The 16302-nt window shown below is 40.9% G+C and overlaps 1 protein-coding gene across 28 annotated transcripts in view; it reads left to right on the top strand.

Annotated features, from left to right (window-relative positions):
* The window catches only part of ptprfb (protein tyrosine phosphatase receptor type Fb), a 176770-nt gene that overhangs the window by 149284 nt on the left and 11184 nt on the right, over positions 1 to 16302 (top strand). For 21 of the 28 annotated variants that reach the window (XM_032532660.1, XM_032532659.1, XM_032532662.1 and 18 more), the window contains 8 exons: positions 986 to 1018; positions 2402 to 2499; positions 7545 to 7668; positions 7891 to 8066; positions 11231 to 11350; positions 12097 to 12251; positions 14418 to 14703; positions 15864 to 16042. In XM_032532660.1, coding sequence (XP_032388551.1) covers positions 986 to 1018; positions 2402 to 2499; positions 7545 to 7668; positions 7891 to 8066; positions 11231 to 11350; positions 12097 to 12251; positions 14418 to 14703; positions 15864 to 16042 — 1171 coding nt within the window. The remainder of the gene's footprint in view (positions 1 to 985; positions 1019 to 2401; positions 2500 to 7544; positions 7669 to 7890; positions 8067 to 11230; positions 11351 to 12096; positions 12252 to 14417; positions 14704 to 15863; positions 16043 to 16302) is intronic. The other 7 variants (XM_032532669.1, XM_032532653.1, XM_032532651.1 and 4 more) reach the window with 1 other exon arrangement.

The following is a 16302-nucleotide window of genomic DNA, read 5'->3' as shown; positions in this document are numbered from 1 at the left end:
CGTCCTCCCACTCCACTTCTTCCCTCTTTTGTCTTCCATTTCCCCCGTAGGGTTATCTCTCTCACTCTCTTTCCCCCTCTTTCTCTGTACGACAACATTTCTCTACTTCTTTCTCTCCCTTTCCATCTCGCTGTTTTTATCTAGAATGGTTATTATCAAAAATCACCAAGGCTCGTGAATATGTGCAAGATTCCAAGGTTGAGCTGAGTGAATATTGAACAGTCCATTCCTCTGTCCTTTTAGCTTTTTCTCTCTTTAATTCACCCACAGAAGGTGAACATTCCTGTTCTGATTCTGATTGTTGTCAAGTGGTCTAGCCGATTGCAGCCCCTTTCTCCAGCATGATGGTTTGTTAAAGAGACCTTGGCTGCATCTTTTGGCACTTCAGCAGCAGGCGTTTGGTTCGATGAGTAACTGACCTGGTTTATCCTTTGCGGACCTGGTTCAGATAGTATTTGCAAATACCTAACTGACATCACTTGTGCTTGACACTTCAGATGAAGCATGTAGTGCAATTTACAGTAGGTAGTCACAGAGGAGTAGTTTAATCTGAAATGAGGGAATATTACCAACATTTTGGGTGCAATCACTTTCATTTTACCTCCAATTAAAGTGGTTCAGATTATCTGGCAAAACTTGTTTGAAACTAATCATATGACCACCAATCATGTTTACAAATCTCAGTAATTACTTGGGTGATTATAATGTGATCACCGATTTCCATCAAGATAATGGCCAAAACAATTAAAATACAATAAAGTGAAAATTTCCTTTAACACTGAACATGTAGTACCCCTTAGACAGTAGTGCAGTTTACACTAAGCAGTTACAGGGCAATGTTGTAAAGTCAGGCTTTGTATGTAATTCTGTTTAACCACCTAAACTATACTATTAAAAGGTTATTTGCAGATACTGTCTGATCCTGAGCCATCCCCATTGATTGAGTGTTCTTCTTCCTCCCTCCTTAACTTTCCTCTCTCCACAGGTCCCAGCTCTCATCGCTGCCCCAACACTCCAAGTTAGTCTGCTATCTCACCTACTGTGTATTTCCCACACATGCAGTCTCTTCCCCTCTCTTACTTGCTCCTGATCCCATTCTCCTGTTGCAATCTTGACAGACATCACAAGCCCACAAGCTTGTAGCCTCTGGCGCTCCAAGGATGCCGCAAGGTCCTCTCTTTGGCTGTGAACCTCCCACAACATTTTTTTGGTGCGGATGCAGAGGACTAAATGGTTTCATGGATAGTTGAGCAGTGCGGACAGTTATTCTTGCCATACATTAGCCTTGTTATCTATGGCTTCACTCTCCATTTACCCAACAACATGGCTGTAAAAGACCTGGGTGAACATGCACAAACACATATACAGGGATGTTAATGTTCTCATAGGTCCCTCAGTGCAATAGTATTAAATTAGTGTAATAGGTCAGGTCTCATCTTGTGCTGTGGCCATAGTTACCAGCCATTAGCATTACAGCAATAATGAGCTTGCAGCAGTCACTCATCTGAAAGCATGACTTTACAGATATGCTCAACCAAAGGCACTAATGTTAACTGATGTACTGTACACTTTTTAAAGTGTCTTTCTGATCTTTGTGTGACCTAAAGGCTATATGTAAGGTTAATGGTGCTTCATGTATAACTTTAGAGCCTCTTCATGCGTCGCATACAGTTAACTTTTAACACATGAGGCAAGATCCCAGCAATCCTTTTAAGCACAGAGCCTTGCCAAGTTCAGAGGCACAGGGGGAATTTGTGTCGGTAGATTAGCAATAAATCATCCAATAACTCTGCGATGAGAAATCTAGAGAGTGGCAGGGGGGTTGTTTGAAATTAATCCAGCCCAAACGCTACAGGCTGGGCCGAAAGATAGTCTATTGTAGAAAAAATGAATTCAAAGAAATGAGTTTTGGCTGGTGACCAGTCAGGTTTTTTTCCTCTCTGGAAAGTGACAGTGTGACTGATTCATAGAGACTTGTGGGTTCTTGCTCTGATCCCACCTCTGCCACCAATTGAGCGTTGTGGAGTCAGAGCGATGTCTTCCTCCTGCTTCCCTCCAGGAGCATGCTTACCCAGTCACTCATGTGCATCGTCGTGCCAGCCCCACCCCTGTCCTCCTCACTTAGCATGACGATATCACCAAATGTCACCAAATGTCACCAGCCTGTTTCAACTTGTGCGCTCTCTCCTCTCCTTTCTCCCCCTCTCTTCATGCATTGTTGAACAAAGTGCACTCTCCTCACTGTTACACAGCCACCTCATGGTCCCACTGGCAGTCTCATTCACCCTGTGGTCCAACCAGTGTTTGTGTAAGTCGATTTGCATGTCTGATTTAGGAACAGTCATATATCACTCTTTTCTTTGTCTTTTCCCCCTTCCTCTTCCTCCTCTTTCTCTCCCAGGAATGAGGGAGCACCCACCCATTCCTGTCATTGACCTGGCTGACCACATAGAGCGACTGAAGGCCAACGACGGCCTCCGATTTTCCCAGGAGTATGAGGTAAGATCAGTTTCCCTATTTTTCAGGCATATGAATGTTTCTTTATTATCGTGTCTGGGAAGAAGTTTTGTGTTTATGCCTCTGTGTTCTCATATGCATGTATTTTAATGGATTATGGAAGACCTCATTCACAGACATTCTTCAGTCATTTTTACAACTCTATTACCAATCCCACCAGGAAACTAACACTTAACATTGAATGCAGCGAGATGCTTTTTCACAAAACTAGCAGGTGGCAAGTTGTTTAAGCAATCTGTGTGCGTCTTGATGTTTCCCCAAAGAGTGTTATTTTTCAGGCGGTCTCCCCAATGCAACTCTGTGAGGGATTATCTCTTGTCAGTGTTCTTCCTCAAAAAAAGGGACTGCATTTACATTTAAAGTGGCACATAGTTTGTTTGGGGACGAAGCAAGGCCAGATGAAGAGGAGAGAAATCTCAGAAAACTGAAAAACAAGCGCTGTCTTTTGTTTATTTGTTCTTAATGTTCGATTTGTGTTGTCTCATCAGCTCTGTTCCTCACATTGATGGAAAGCTTTAGGAATGATTTTGGATCTTGGCTTTTTTTTACCTTCACCTAAAAGGTTATGTGATTGTGTTTGTCTGTGACCAGCAGATGTTGATGTTTACAGCATGACATTTGCTGTACAATTTCTCACTCCCAAGAAAAACAGCAAATTTAATTTTGGTGACCTCATGATCTTTCCCAGAGCATCACCACTTGCCAAAACCTTTATAACTGTCTTGTTATCTGCCCTGTCCGGTGTTTACTGTTAAAATAACATCTATTGATAAAAGGACCATGCTACCATCTGTCCAGTGGCATTGCCCACATGAAAAAATCATTAACAACCATATTTGGTGCTACATTAATATCCAATGTTTGTGTATTTTGTCTTGCATGAGTAAATTGGATCCTTGAATTTGTTCAGATTTCATTCTTGAGTTTTTAATCCTACATAAACAAGGTTATAGTGGAAGGTTTTAGAGTGGTCATTTTGGTGGATGTAGTTTGTGGTGCAGCTGCACTGTATTGAGGTGTTTCTAATATTTTGAATCAGTGTACCCTTATCAGTAAGGGTTAGTCTACATATCCACGACGTTCCACTTCTGGGATTGCTCCGGAAATTCCGCTGGATGCCACTCTTTTTGGCCAGTTGCTCGTTACCTTCCACTTTTTTCTCCAATCCCAGAATGCTGTGTGGACTAGCCAGACCCTCCTTCGCAGCGCTATGGAAGAAGGTCTGCCAATGCGACACTAGTAATATATAATATGCTATAAATATATACAACATATTTATGTGATTCACTCTTAAAATGAACAGCTAACTGGGGAGATAATTAGGTATTGGTCAAAATCTGCACTCAATTATGAGCTTTCTTGTGTTGCTCAGTGCTTCTCCAGCACATCACCCTTCCAGCCTGTTGAGTTGGTATAAACGAATCAAGCCAGGGAAATGGCTTGTATGACTGCAGGCAACCATCCCAGGCCCCATTCCCTCTCCGCACCAGTCATTCAAGGCCAGGGAAGACCCCCTCCATGGCCCGGCAGATGGCCGACCATCTCTGTGCCGGCAAAGACTGTGTGGCAGAGCTCACGGTGCTTCGTCACAGTCACGTTCGCCGGCTGCTCCCATTGCGCCTTACCCCAAGGCCCAGAGTTTCTAGAGACTTCAGCACTTCCTCTCCCTGATTTTTTAGGCGGTCTGTCACTTACTTTAGAAATAACTCCCGTCCACATCACACTGAGCAATGAGCACTCTAGGTAATGAGCAGAATTTGACAATAAGGCATCCTGCAGCTTCCCCTAACAGTCTTTTTTATTGCAGGAAGCAATATCACGCAGCAGACGTCATCGCATCATTATGTTCATTTGAAAGCATTTCCAGTATGTCAGTGAGATTGGTCATTGCTTCTTACCTTTTTCTACCATCTCTACCTAACTTGTTTGCTAGTTGTCATGAGTCTAGTGTGCCTGCTGTGTTCACTGAGCTCTCAAATGGATATGTTTTGACTGCAAATAAAATCTTTCTCTTCGTTCTGGCGGGCCCGGACAGAGAAATTGGCAGCAATAGGCCCATACCCACATGACTGTTACTGCTGATTTGGAGTTGTAGTGGAAGATTTCTTCCATATGAACACTCCATGTTTTTTCTTGTTCAGAAACAAATAGAACGTACATGGCTTTCTCTGAAAATAAACTTTGAGTTTAAAATAGCTTGTATTTAACTTGCCATATTTTAACATATGCAACTGCCATTTATTACATCTATAGGACAACATAGTGAGAGCTAGAAAGTTTCTATTATCATATACTGTAAGAGCAATTGAAAGCCAATTTGCTGTTCCTGGGATTTACAAATTAACTGACATTAGCTTCATTGTTATTGTAAGGCTATTCTTGCTTTGCATTCCTGGATGGGAGAAAAACATGCTCTAGTTTATTGGCTTTCTTTAAATCAATCAAAATCCTGTTGGGCACTCTAAGCGCCGGACAAAGCCATGGTTCCACTTCAAAAAAGCCTCGAGAAGAAACTTGTTTTGGTGGAACATGTATACATTCAAAGGTTGTGCAACAGAAAATTAAGATTGGACAGATAGCCTAGCTGCTAGTTGTCTGGATTTACCCCGCAGATATGAGGAGCAGTTGTGAGCATAGTTCTGATAAACTGACCTGAGTTTAAAATTACAACACAAAGAAAAGCGGAAGGTAACAGGACAATTGGCCGGAGTGACAACTGGCCGAGAAGAGTGACATCTGGCGGTATTTCCGGTAGCACCAGAGCAATGAATATAGACTAACACTCACTGATAAGGGTGTGGGCAAAATATTACAAACACCTCAATATAGTGCAGCTGCACCACAAACTACATACACCAAAATGCAATCCCGGAAGTGGAACATCTTGGGTATATATAATAGTATGGCAAACCACACCTGGTTCATATGCAGCTTAGGACCACAGACACCCTTTAAAAATGCTATTTTGCTCATCACTTTATGGCCCAGTGGCCTCTTTACAGAAACTTCCTAAGTCTGGAATCCTATCTTATCTCAGTTTAGGATCACATTTAGGACTTTTGGTATTACAGAAACATTTCCTAACTGCATTAAGGATAAAATCCTATCTCATCTGAGGATAGAAATGTAGCTATTACAAAACCGTCCTAACTTAGGGATTTACAAACTTAAGTTAGGATGGCATAGACCCTGTCTGAAATTTAAAATATCAAAAATGGCAGCAGCACCGTTGTTAGGTCTGTATGGCAATGAAAATGATGATGGAGAAACAACATGAATACAGAAAGAAAATGATTTTACAGGCTACTCAAACTGATGATGGCACAACATTTCCCGGACATTTATTAACGGGTATATAGCGACTGTCAAGACCATTCATTTTGAATTGGCTGATAATTAAGAAGAAAACTTCCCTCTTGTTTTGTCAATGATAGCTATCTGGAGAGCCAGAGGTATTACAGCTTGTCCATCTTGAGTAGCTGACGGTTACATTCTAATCAAAGATACAGGCGTGACAGGACGAGTGCCAGTTGAAGAATCAAATTTACAATTATAGTTAGAATTTCTTAAATTAGGAGAAGATATTGGGTCGGAGATAGGACACAGACATGAGTTTGGGAATTGCTTCTGTAATAGGACGATAGGACTTTACCTATCTTTGAAACTAAGCAGTTGGGATAGGCCCCAGTTAGGCCCCAGGATCCTAATCTTCACTCTCTCCAGGTCACACCTTGTGCCCTTATTTTTGTCCATTATCCAATAATAATAATTATTATGTTTGAGCTGTCACATTTTGACACAATATAACCACTAATAATTAAATTAGTGCTACAGCAATGTTAAGTAAGTGAAGGAATTTCAAAGGTGTCATTCTGACTCCTGCTGGATTTGCAAGGCGAAAGGTCTGGGGAATTAGTGGACATGGTTCCGGTGTGAGCAGAGGTGGATCGATTCAGAATAACAAGTGAGACTGTGACATTATCGAGCCATGGGATGGGAGGCCGTCACATATCTCCTGAGATCAATACGGATGCAGTCTACTGTTGTCTTAGCCTGAGAGACAAATGATGTAAGACAAGAAAAAAAATACAAGACAGGACTGGGCAACAGAAATATAAGATGAGAAAATAAAAAACAGAGGATGAGAAGAATCATGTTTACCGCAAGAAGCCATGCATGTAACTTCTCAGAATCAGTAATTCAATGGAGCTTCTAAAGGGAGAGAATATGTGTTTATGGTTGGCTGCAAGCTTCAGCAAAACTTTACATATTTTCCCGCTAAATTGAACATTTTCAGGCAACCAGATAGCTCTGTTGGTAAAGCGGACATCCATATATAGAGGGTTGCTCCTTGACGCAGCAGGCCCGGTTCGACTTCGACCTGTGGCCCTTTGCTGCATGTCATTCCCCCCTCTCTCTCCCATTTCATGTTTTCTGCCGTCCTATCAAAATAATGGCTGAAAATATACTCTTCAAAAAAAATTCAACATTTTCTTCATGTTGGATTTACAATTGGAGAAATATGTTTGCTCTCTTGGCTCAGTCTATGGACGATAGCCTTTTTGGTTTATTTAAATCCTCAAAACAGTTGCATTTATGTTACTGCTTAGTGCTTTATTAGCAATCAAGGCATCACATGTCATGCAAATTATCAACCTGTTAATGCACCAACAGTAGTTGCAGTGGAGCCAGCAACATGGTACTTTGTTAACTGCTGGCTTGACTTTGCACAATCTCCCACACAGTATAAAACCACTTACCTGTAGCACTTCACTGTTGCTTTTCAAGAGACATGATGTTGGTATATGTTCCATTAAAAGGCTTTGTTGTCCATAATATACTGCGGTTGAATGGGTGACAGCAGACAGTAGGGTAATTGTTCCCAATGTGCTTCATTTTATCTAACACTCAAAAGCTTCCTTTTGTGCTTCTATTTTCTTTTTTTCCATTCCTTATGTCGGTGTCTCTCCGTCCACTCTTTTTATCACTACGTTTCTGTCTCTTTTTTTTCCTACCCTCTCTCACAGTCTATTGATCCAGGCCAGCAGTTTACCTGGGAGAACTCCAACATGGAAGTCAACAAGCCAAAGAATCGCTATGCAAACGTCATTGCCTATGACCACTCCAGAGTGGTGCTCACCTCTGTTGATGGTAAGAGCTCATGTAACCACTCAACCCCTTTGATAGCCATTGACAGAGGCTGCCATAGCACTGAGACCTCCTTCACAAGTACCACGGACATTTTGTATGCCTGCAGCTGCTGTTTTAGAAATCCCCTAATCTGACCGTTTTTTTTCGAGAAATCTTATTAGATCAAATAAACTACACTGTGTAATATATCAGTTACGTCCTTAATTATTGTCTTTGTTACAGCCGTTCCAGGCAGTGACTACATCAATGCCAACTACATTGACGGCTACAGAAAGCAGAATGCCTACATTGCTACACAGGGGCCACTGCCAGAGACACTAAGCGATTTCTGGAGGATGGTGTGGGAGCAAAGATCCAACACCATCATCATGATGACCAGACTGGAGGAGAAGTCACGGGTAAGGAGAGAAAGTGCCATTTACTATAAAAGGCTAACAGTCCCTGACTTCATTCCATATTGGTTAATTTTTTATGATGTACTGATGTGTTGACATGTGCATACGTAAAGATATTAATTTATTACATACATTATCAGTACATACATACAATCACTATACATTATTTAATTGTGAATAATAATTTTTAAATATGACTAAATCATAAAGTTTCCGCAGGGTCTTAAAAAGCCCAGAATAAAAAATAATTAAAAAATCTAAATTTGAGGCCTTAAAAAGTGTTGTGTTCTATAAATAATTTAACTTTATTTTCCTATGTCCATACTCATTGAAATTCTGTCGCAAGTCTCTTTCTTTGTACCACAGACATAAAACGTGCAAGTTACTTACAGTAAAACTGAATTTAGGGCTAGTTGCTAACAACGTATTTGAAGCCTACTGCTAGGAAGAAATGAAACTGGGAACATTGGGTGTACGGTCGCTGGAGTCTCATGCAACTTTGTCTTTATTCTTGATAAAAGGATTTTTATTACACATTTAGTCAATCTCAGCGAGGATATACACATCGTCACAAATACCTTTCCATATCAACTTTTCCAGTGTCTAAGAGGCAATTTTTAGAGCTCTGTGTGATGAACATGTTCTCCTGCTTTGATCTCAGACTCACAGCTTCACATACAGTACATGGACAGAGACAAAATCACCACACATAAGGATCTTAAAGAGAAATGAAACTGCCTCTCAGCCTGTCCCCACCTTCTACACACATTTTAGAATCAATTGGCCTGACAACACTATGGTGGGAGACGTAGAGAACCAAAGCGCATTTCACCAATGGGGGTAGAAGCATTTCTTGCCCACTTATGTCAGGGAACCTTAAAATCTTTAGATGTTTTTTATAAATAAAATATAATATAAATAAAAGGTTTACAGGTGTATATCACAATTACAATCTCAGCTATACAGAAAAGTACATTTTTAGTTAAATTACACATAGCAGTATGTCTGTGATATTAATGTATGTCACAAATTTTAAAGGACTTTGAACTGTGAATTGAATTGATTAAATTCTTTTTGCATTAGGCCCGAAAATTACAAATATCTAATATGTGAACATTTTTATGAAAAATCCTATCAAACAGCAAACTGCATCACACAAACAATGCTTGCAAGTTGCTAATGAATAGACATTTAATACTGTAGACAAAACATAACAGAAAACGGTCTGTACAGCACGGTAGCTCAGTGGTTAACACTGCCTCACAGCGAGTTGGCACTGCAGAGTTCGATCCCCAGTCTGGCGCATTTACAGAAATGTTGATTAACGTGCATTGTCCTAATCAAATAATTAAATCTTATTAGACACATGGTATGCCACATTTTTAGCGATTTCTGTTATTTATTACTTCTGTTATATCCTTTACATAAACAGACATCCTCTGTTTCTTTCTCACATATGCACGCAGACATACACATATGGTGAGTGAGTTAACCTCCCACCACACAGCCAGACGTCTTATGCCAAACAGAGCAGGAGCTTGACAAATCTGATGAGATCCGGCAGCAGGGAAATTTCAGCTTCCTTTAGCACTATCATTACCGTTTAGTGAAACCCTGAAAGGTCAGGACTTGAAGTGAGACCAGAGGTATTACTCACATGCGCTTTTTGCGAGGGAGAATATGCCACCCAACCTCAGACAGCACAGAGATATTCATTACAATGGTGACTGCAAATCCATATGTTTGTACTGCAAGCGGTTCCCCATCACGCAATTGAGTTTCTTCTGCAAGGTCTACCTATGCCTCTGAATGGGAGCTGTCACCAGGGGAGGTGAAATGTGAGGGAAGGGGGTGGGGGTATTTTAGCACAGTTTGTTTGTCGATTTCTACCAGCGCGCTGAGACAGCCCAGGTGCTTCCAAATGTCAGCTTGGTACTGCGGTATCAATATGATTAGCTTACCCGCGCCACATCTCTTCCTCTTGTGTTATCCAAATCAATAACAGCAAGTCTATGCAATTCTGACAAGTTTGCATCTGCTCAGTTTACATATGTAAAAAGAGAGTTAAGTAGACTTGGAGAGATTCTACGAAACGCCAGTCTTTACTTATTTGCTTCTAAAATGTTTAGTTTTTTAGCTAATGCTGTTATTCAGAGTGCATCTGTCAGATTGAAAATTAGTTCATCTACTTATTTAAGACACATAGTAGGTAGAGAAAATTGTTAAGTCAATCAGCGGTCTATGCCAAGTGTTTAGATAATGATGTGACTAATCACTTCTAGATCCTTGTGGACCTTACAAAACTATTAAATTTGGAGTTAGAAAAATCAAATGTAGCATGAGTATCCTATTGCCTGCCCTATTTTTGACTCTCTCTCTAACACTAGTATTACATATACATATTTGCCCTACGTTTTTAAAACAGACGCCTTATTATTGCTGTTTTAAAACCGGAGTCAAACTCCAGGGACAGCCTGTAATGACTATTATCAATCTGATGAGGAAGGGTTCATGTAAATGTTTGAGTGAAGGAGATTTCAACCATTTTCAAAATCCTTTTTTCCAGTCTAATGCCAATTGATCCTTGCCAAAGAGAGGGAGTGAAGTGACAATTGTGGCAAAGGGCAGTTTGTCATTTTCATAAATATACAGGGTGAAGTAAAGCCACTCAATGCCAGTGTTTGGAGGAGCTTTAGCCTCATTCGCAGTGAAGTTAGTTCTGTGCGCATATGGAGCCAGGTGGCTAGACCTGCTGTCCCCTCACGGCAGGCATGAACAGGCTTTTAGACACATCTACCTCCACAATGAAGCGCCCAATCATCACAAATATGCAAAAAGCATACATGACAAGGGGTCGCGAACCACCCAACAATTAGGTAATTGAAAATGATCGCAGGCCGGTAAAAGACAAAATGGCCTTTTTAATACCCTTTTGAAGCCTGCTTCAAATGCAGACACACATGGATACACATGCACATGCTCAAATCTCTTGTGCTCATTTTTTAGTCTTCAGTTTTTAATTAGACAGTGGACAAAGCCTCTGATCTGACCTCTCTAATGTTCCCTCCTTGTTAAACAGTGTGATCTTACAAGCCTTTCACAAGCCTCATGGTGGATGTTAGCAGCAGTTCACTCCTGACAGTGTGCCCTCTCTCTCGCTCTGCCAGGTGAAGTGTGACCAGTACTGGCCATCGCGAGGAACAGAGACTTATGGAATGATCCAGGTCACCATGCTGGACACTGTGGAGTTGGCCACTTACAGCGTTCGTACTTTCGCCCTCTACAAGGTACAATACTGCCTTTTTCATTTACACTTAACCATATAGAGAGACGTGCTCATAAAGGACATGTTTCCAGCTGGTAATTGGAGTTCATCATTTCTCGGGTCACATTTTTAAATGTAATTTCTTGTTTTTCTGAAGATAGATAAAGGCTATTACCACTGCTGTAATTGGGTTTTAACATCCAAGATTGGTCTCTTGTTCTCTGAAAGTCAATAAAATATTTCAATTTTCCATGTGATTCATATACTTCAGTGCCATGACGATGTGACTGATGTGTGCTTTATTTCTTCTCTTCCTGTTAGAAATTCTAACATTATTATAATTCCTAATTAAATGCAAAGTCTCCAGCTGGAGTGGTTTCTATCAGGAATGATGACAAGGCCAAGAAACCTTTTTAATTAAAAAAATATACCCTTTATCTACAACTACACTTGTAAAATGATCACAGCCATTAAGTAGAACACATTATGTGCTGCTATCAAAGTTATGAGTGAACTGGAGAACTTTGCTTAAAATAGCTACATTTCTGATTAAATGACTAGTGCCAAATGTGTCAAATTTCAACTGTAGAATTTCAGCTCGCTTTCATCAAATCAGTTTGACCTTAACCTGTTTAAAATGTTTGTTTTTCCCAGCCTGACAAAATGAATCTTCAAAGATCAGCTAATTACAAATTACCATGTCAGGGTATCCACCTAAGCACAAACTTACAGCTTTCTACTTCACTGATTCTTCTGACTCTCCTGCAGAATGGCTCCAGTGAAAAGAGAGAGATGAGACAGTTCCAGTTTATGGCCTGGCCAGACCACGGGGTGCCAGAGTACCCCACCCCCATCCTGGCCTTCCTACGGCGGGTAAAGGCCTGCAATCCTCCAGATGCAGGGCCCATGGTGGTCCACTGCAGGTGGGTGTAGACTAAAATAAGATGTGTATTTGTTCATACAGTAAATAAACTGCTCATTGTCACCATCACATTTATTTATTTTGCATGGCTTGTTTTCTTTATGGTTGAAAAGGTTTGGTTAAATCAGGGTTGTGTTCTTTAATCAAAGATCAGTGCAAATACCCCACAAAGGACACCGCATTCAACAGAGATGCTGAAATCCTGTTTTGGTGGTCAACACCTTATTTTCTTCTCCATGAATTTGACCTCGATAGTTATTTGTTTCCTTCGTTCCAGCCAGTCAAAAAGCCCCTCAGGATGCCTCTACAATCACAAACGTTGTGCAAATTCTGCAGCAACAATAATATTATGCTCCAGCTCTCGTGCTAGAGGGTGTAAATCAACTAATCTAAAAAGCAAAATGTCTAGTTTTCAGCTGTCAAGCAGAGACAACATAATAGACCTGGAAAATGTCCTTACTTTTTACCACATTCAGATGAACATTTGTACACACATTTCACCTGATGTACACGTGAAATTGCATTTTGATCACAACAAGGCTTTTTTTCATTAAAATTGCAGCCCCTGTCATTGTGGCTTCCCTAACAGCCCTAATTAATATATCCTCCCATACAGCTGAAATTCTATCTGCTTGGAAAGAAGCGGCGATGCTTCCTCTTTTAAGGGAGGTCATCAGGCTGACCTACTCACTGGTTTGGTTTTCCAATTAACTATCTCGCAACGTGTAAAAATCTTTTCTCCCATTCTCTCCCAGTCTCCAGGTGTGTCCTCCAAGGCTCCATACTTGTTCCCACATATTTCTCAATTTACATTAAAAACATCCCTCAGGCAGCTGGCAATTCCCTTATTCACTTATATGCTGATGATACAATTCTTTATGCCACTGGTCCTTGCCCGGATACTGTTCAAGCTACCCTGCAAGATAGCTTTTCCCAACTTTTTCCCAACTCAAACTCACTCCAGACTCACTCCAAAACTAAAGTCATGTGGTTTTACCATAATGGTACTACGCCTTCTCCCTGCCTTAACATTTACAACTGCAAGTGGGGTATTCTAGAACAAGTCACTGCATATAAATACTTAGGCATCTGGTTGGAAACCTCACTTTCTTTCTCATCAAAAACTGCACTCTAAGGTTAAGACCAAGCTTAGTTTCCTTTACAGAAATTGCTCCACTTTCACTACTTCTGCCAAACTCACTCTCATTCAAATGACCATTCTACCCATGTTAGACTAGGGTGATACCATAGTCATAATCAAAACCACTATCAAAACACTGTTTACCACTCCGCTATCAGGTTCGCCACAAATGTCCCCTTCAATACAAACCACTGCACCCTATATTCATCTGTCAACTGGCCCTCCCTTCACATTCAGCGTAAGATTCACTGGTTCACTTTCATTTACAAGACCCTTCTTGGCCAATTGCCTCCTTACTTAGGTCACCTGCTGCAGCCAAAGCCTGTCACATTTAACACCTGGTCCTCACTTCATCTTCAAATAAGTTTTCCCAAAACCAACTCTGCCTCCGGTATCGTATCTTTTCAATCTGCTGCCGCTCGTGACTGGAACGCTCTCTGGATAAACTAATTTCCATTTCAACCTTAAGAACTATCATATCATCCTTGTTTATGGACATGTGCAGTTGCTTTTCTACATAGTAGCATTTCCAGTTGAATATTTTAATGGGTTCCTCCTCTCTTACTCAATGATGCACTTATCTTGTTATGGGTGTTTATTGATTTCTGCATGGTATTTCATATTGTATTTATTGAATTGAAATGTATTTCTAATATCTAGCCCTTCTTCCCTTTCCCTAAATGGGGCCATTGTAAATAAGAACTTCTACTTCTTAATGACTTGCCTGTAAAAATAAAGGTGAAATAAAATAAATTAAAAGTATACACAGCAAAAGAAGCTGAAGGTTAGATAAATTAAGTTTTATTTAAATTAAGAAGTCTAAAGAAAAGTCTTGTACTTGAGACGTTACATAGAACATTAAAATCCTTCTCACAGGAGATATATTTATTGTTTAGGTCGTTTGTTTCAATCATAGAGAGATTAAGTTCACATTTTTATGCAAACTGACACCTTATAATACATTATATATAGAGGGAGAAACATAAAGTTATTTACCCCTCCTCTCTCTCTGCCTCTCTCAATCAGTGCGGGCGTGGGCAGGACTGGCTGCTTCATCGTGATCGATGCCATGCTGGAGCGCATGAAACACGAGAAGTCTGTAGACATCTACGGCCATGTGACGTGCATGCGTGCCCAGAGGAACTACATGGTCCAGACTGAGGACCAGTACATCTTTATCCATGAAGCACTCTTGGAGGCCGCAACCTGCGGCAACACTGAGGTTCCGGCACGCAACCTGTATGCCCACATCCAGAAACTCACCCAGCCACCGCCCGGCGAGACAGTTACTGCCATGGAGTTGGAGTTCAAGGTGACTGATAAGCACACACCCCAGACAATGATTACTTTAGGTTCTATTTGATTAGTTTTTTGAGTGGAATAAGTTTACGACTCCTGTAGGATGTAATGAAGCATTAAACTTAAGAAAAGACGTTTCAGAATAGCTTTTTCTGATTTATAGTGCATTAGATAGTTTGCAGGGGTGACATTGTTACACTGTACATCAAGTGAGTTTTTGTTAATAATTAACAAAAATTAGAAAAAGGCTCAATCCACTCTGATCTGGAAGCACCAGGCTGCATTCGCAATTTTTATATCATTTATATAACGTCATGAAACAAGGCATCAGACTACAGTTGTGAAGTCTGACCTCATGTCCAGGGTGTTGCTATTGTGCCGGTGTGATCACATAGTGGTTTATACATGTTTGAAATGATTAATCTGCCAAATAAGCCAATGCACAGGAATGTATCTCTGTGACATTGGTGCTGAGACATCTCAGCAACTACAGTAGCACTGCATCAGTTCATATTAACACACATCTTTCAAGGACAGTGGGCCAGAACAAACACACACAAAGACAGCTACACATGGAAAATTCCAAAATGACTGAAACGCGCACATACACACAGCTGGTGTTCAAGGTGACTTGCAATCACATGCACACGCACACCTTCTGTCAATAGCCATCGACTGTGATGTTATTACACACTTTCCTCCCAGCGCGACTCTGCCATAAGCCCTCTTATGACCATGATCCATTCTGTTTGAAGTGATAATAGCATCTACACTTCTGCCAACAACGGAGAATTAAAGAGAAAGAATGATTGCGGCGTATGTGGGGGCCACAGCCTCCATGTCCACACGGTCTGGCCACAACACACACACATTTCTCCCAGAGTATCATGACTGTCCATCTGTGCTCTGTCCACTGCCAGCACTGAGCTTGTCATGCCCATAGTCCTCCGAGTTCTGGGACTCTATGGGAAACAAGTCCACTGCACTTAGTTATACCGACTTGTAGCATTTCTTATTTATCTTGACAGGAAACTTTAATTGTACATCTAAATAGAGACTTGACAGGGAAGCGTTTCAACCTTCCTTGTTTGTTTACTGCAGGTCACAGGTCACTCATTTTTTTCTCTCCATCCTTCTCCCTGTCTTATTTCTTCCAACCTTTTGTTTAAACAGAGACTGGCCAACTCCAAAGCCCACACGTCACGCTTCATAAGCGCCAACTTGCCCTGCAACAAGTTCAAGAACCGTCTGGTCAACATCATGCCTTTTGAGTCCACCCGTGTCTGCTTGCAGCCCATCCGTGGCGTTGAGGGCTCTGACTACATCAATGCCAGCTGCATTGACGGCTACAGGTAAGCAAAAGACATCCAAGTTTAAGATTTAAGCTGCTTACAACAACAATGAATACGGTTAAAGTGAGAAGGCTGCATTGTTCTATATTTATATACACTCACCTAAAGGATTATTAGGAACACCTGTTCAATTTCTCATTAATGCAATTATCTAATCAACCAATCACATGGCAGTTGCTTCAATGCATTTAGGGGTGTGGTCCTGGTCAATACAATCTCCTGAACTCCAAACCGAATGTCAGAATGGGAAAGAAATTTGA

This window comes from Etheostoma spectabile, chromosome 12 (assembly GCF_008692095.1).
Source record: "Etheostoma spectabile isolate EspeVRDwgs_2016 chromosome 12, UIUC_Espe_1.0, whole genome shotgun sequence".
Classification (NCBI taxonomy): Eukaryota; Metazoa; Chordata; class Actinopteri; order Perciformes; family Percidae; genus Etheostoma; species Etheostoma spectabile.
Note: the sequence above shows the minus strand (reverse complement) of the source record. Positions and strands in the feature narration are given on the sequence as shown.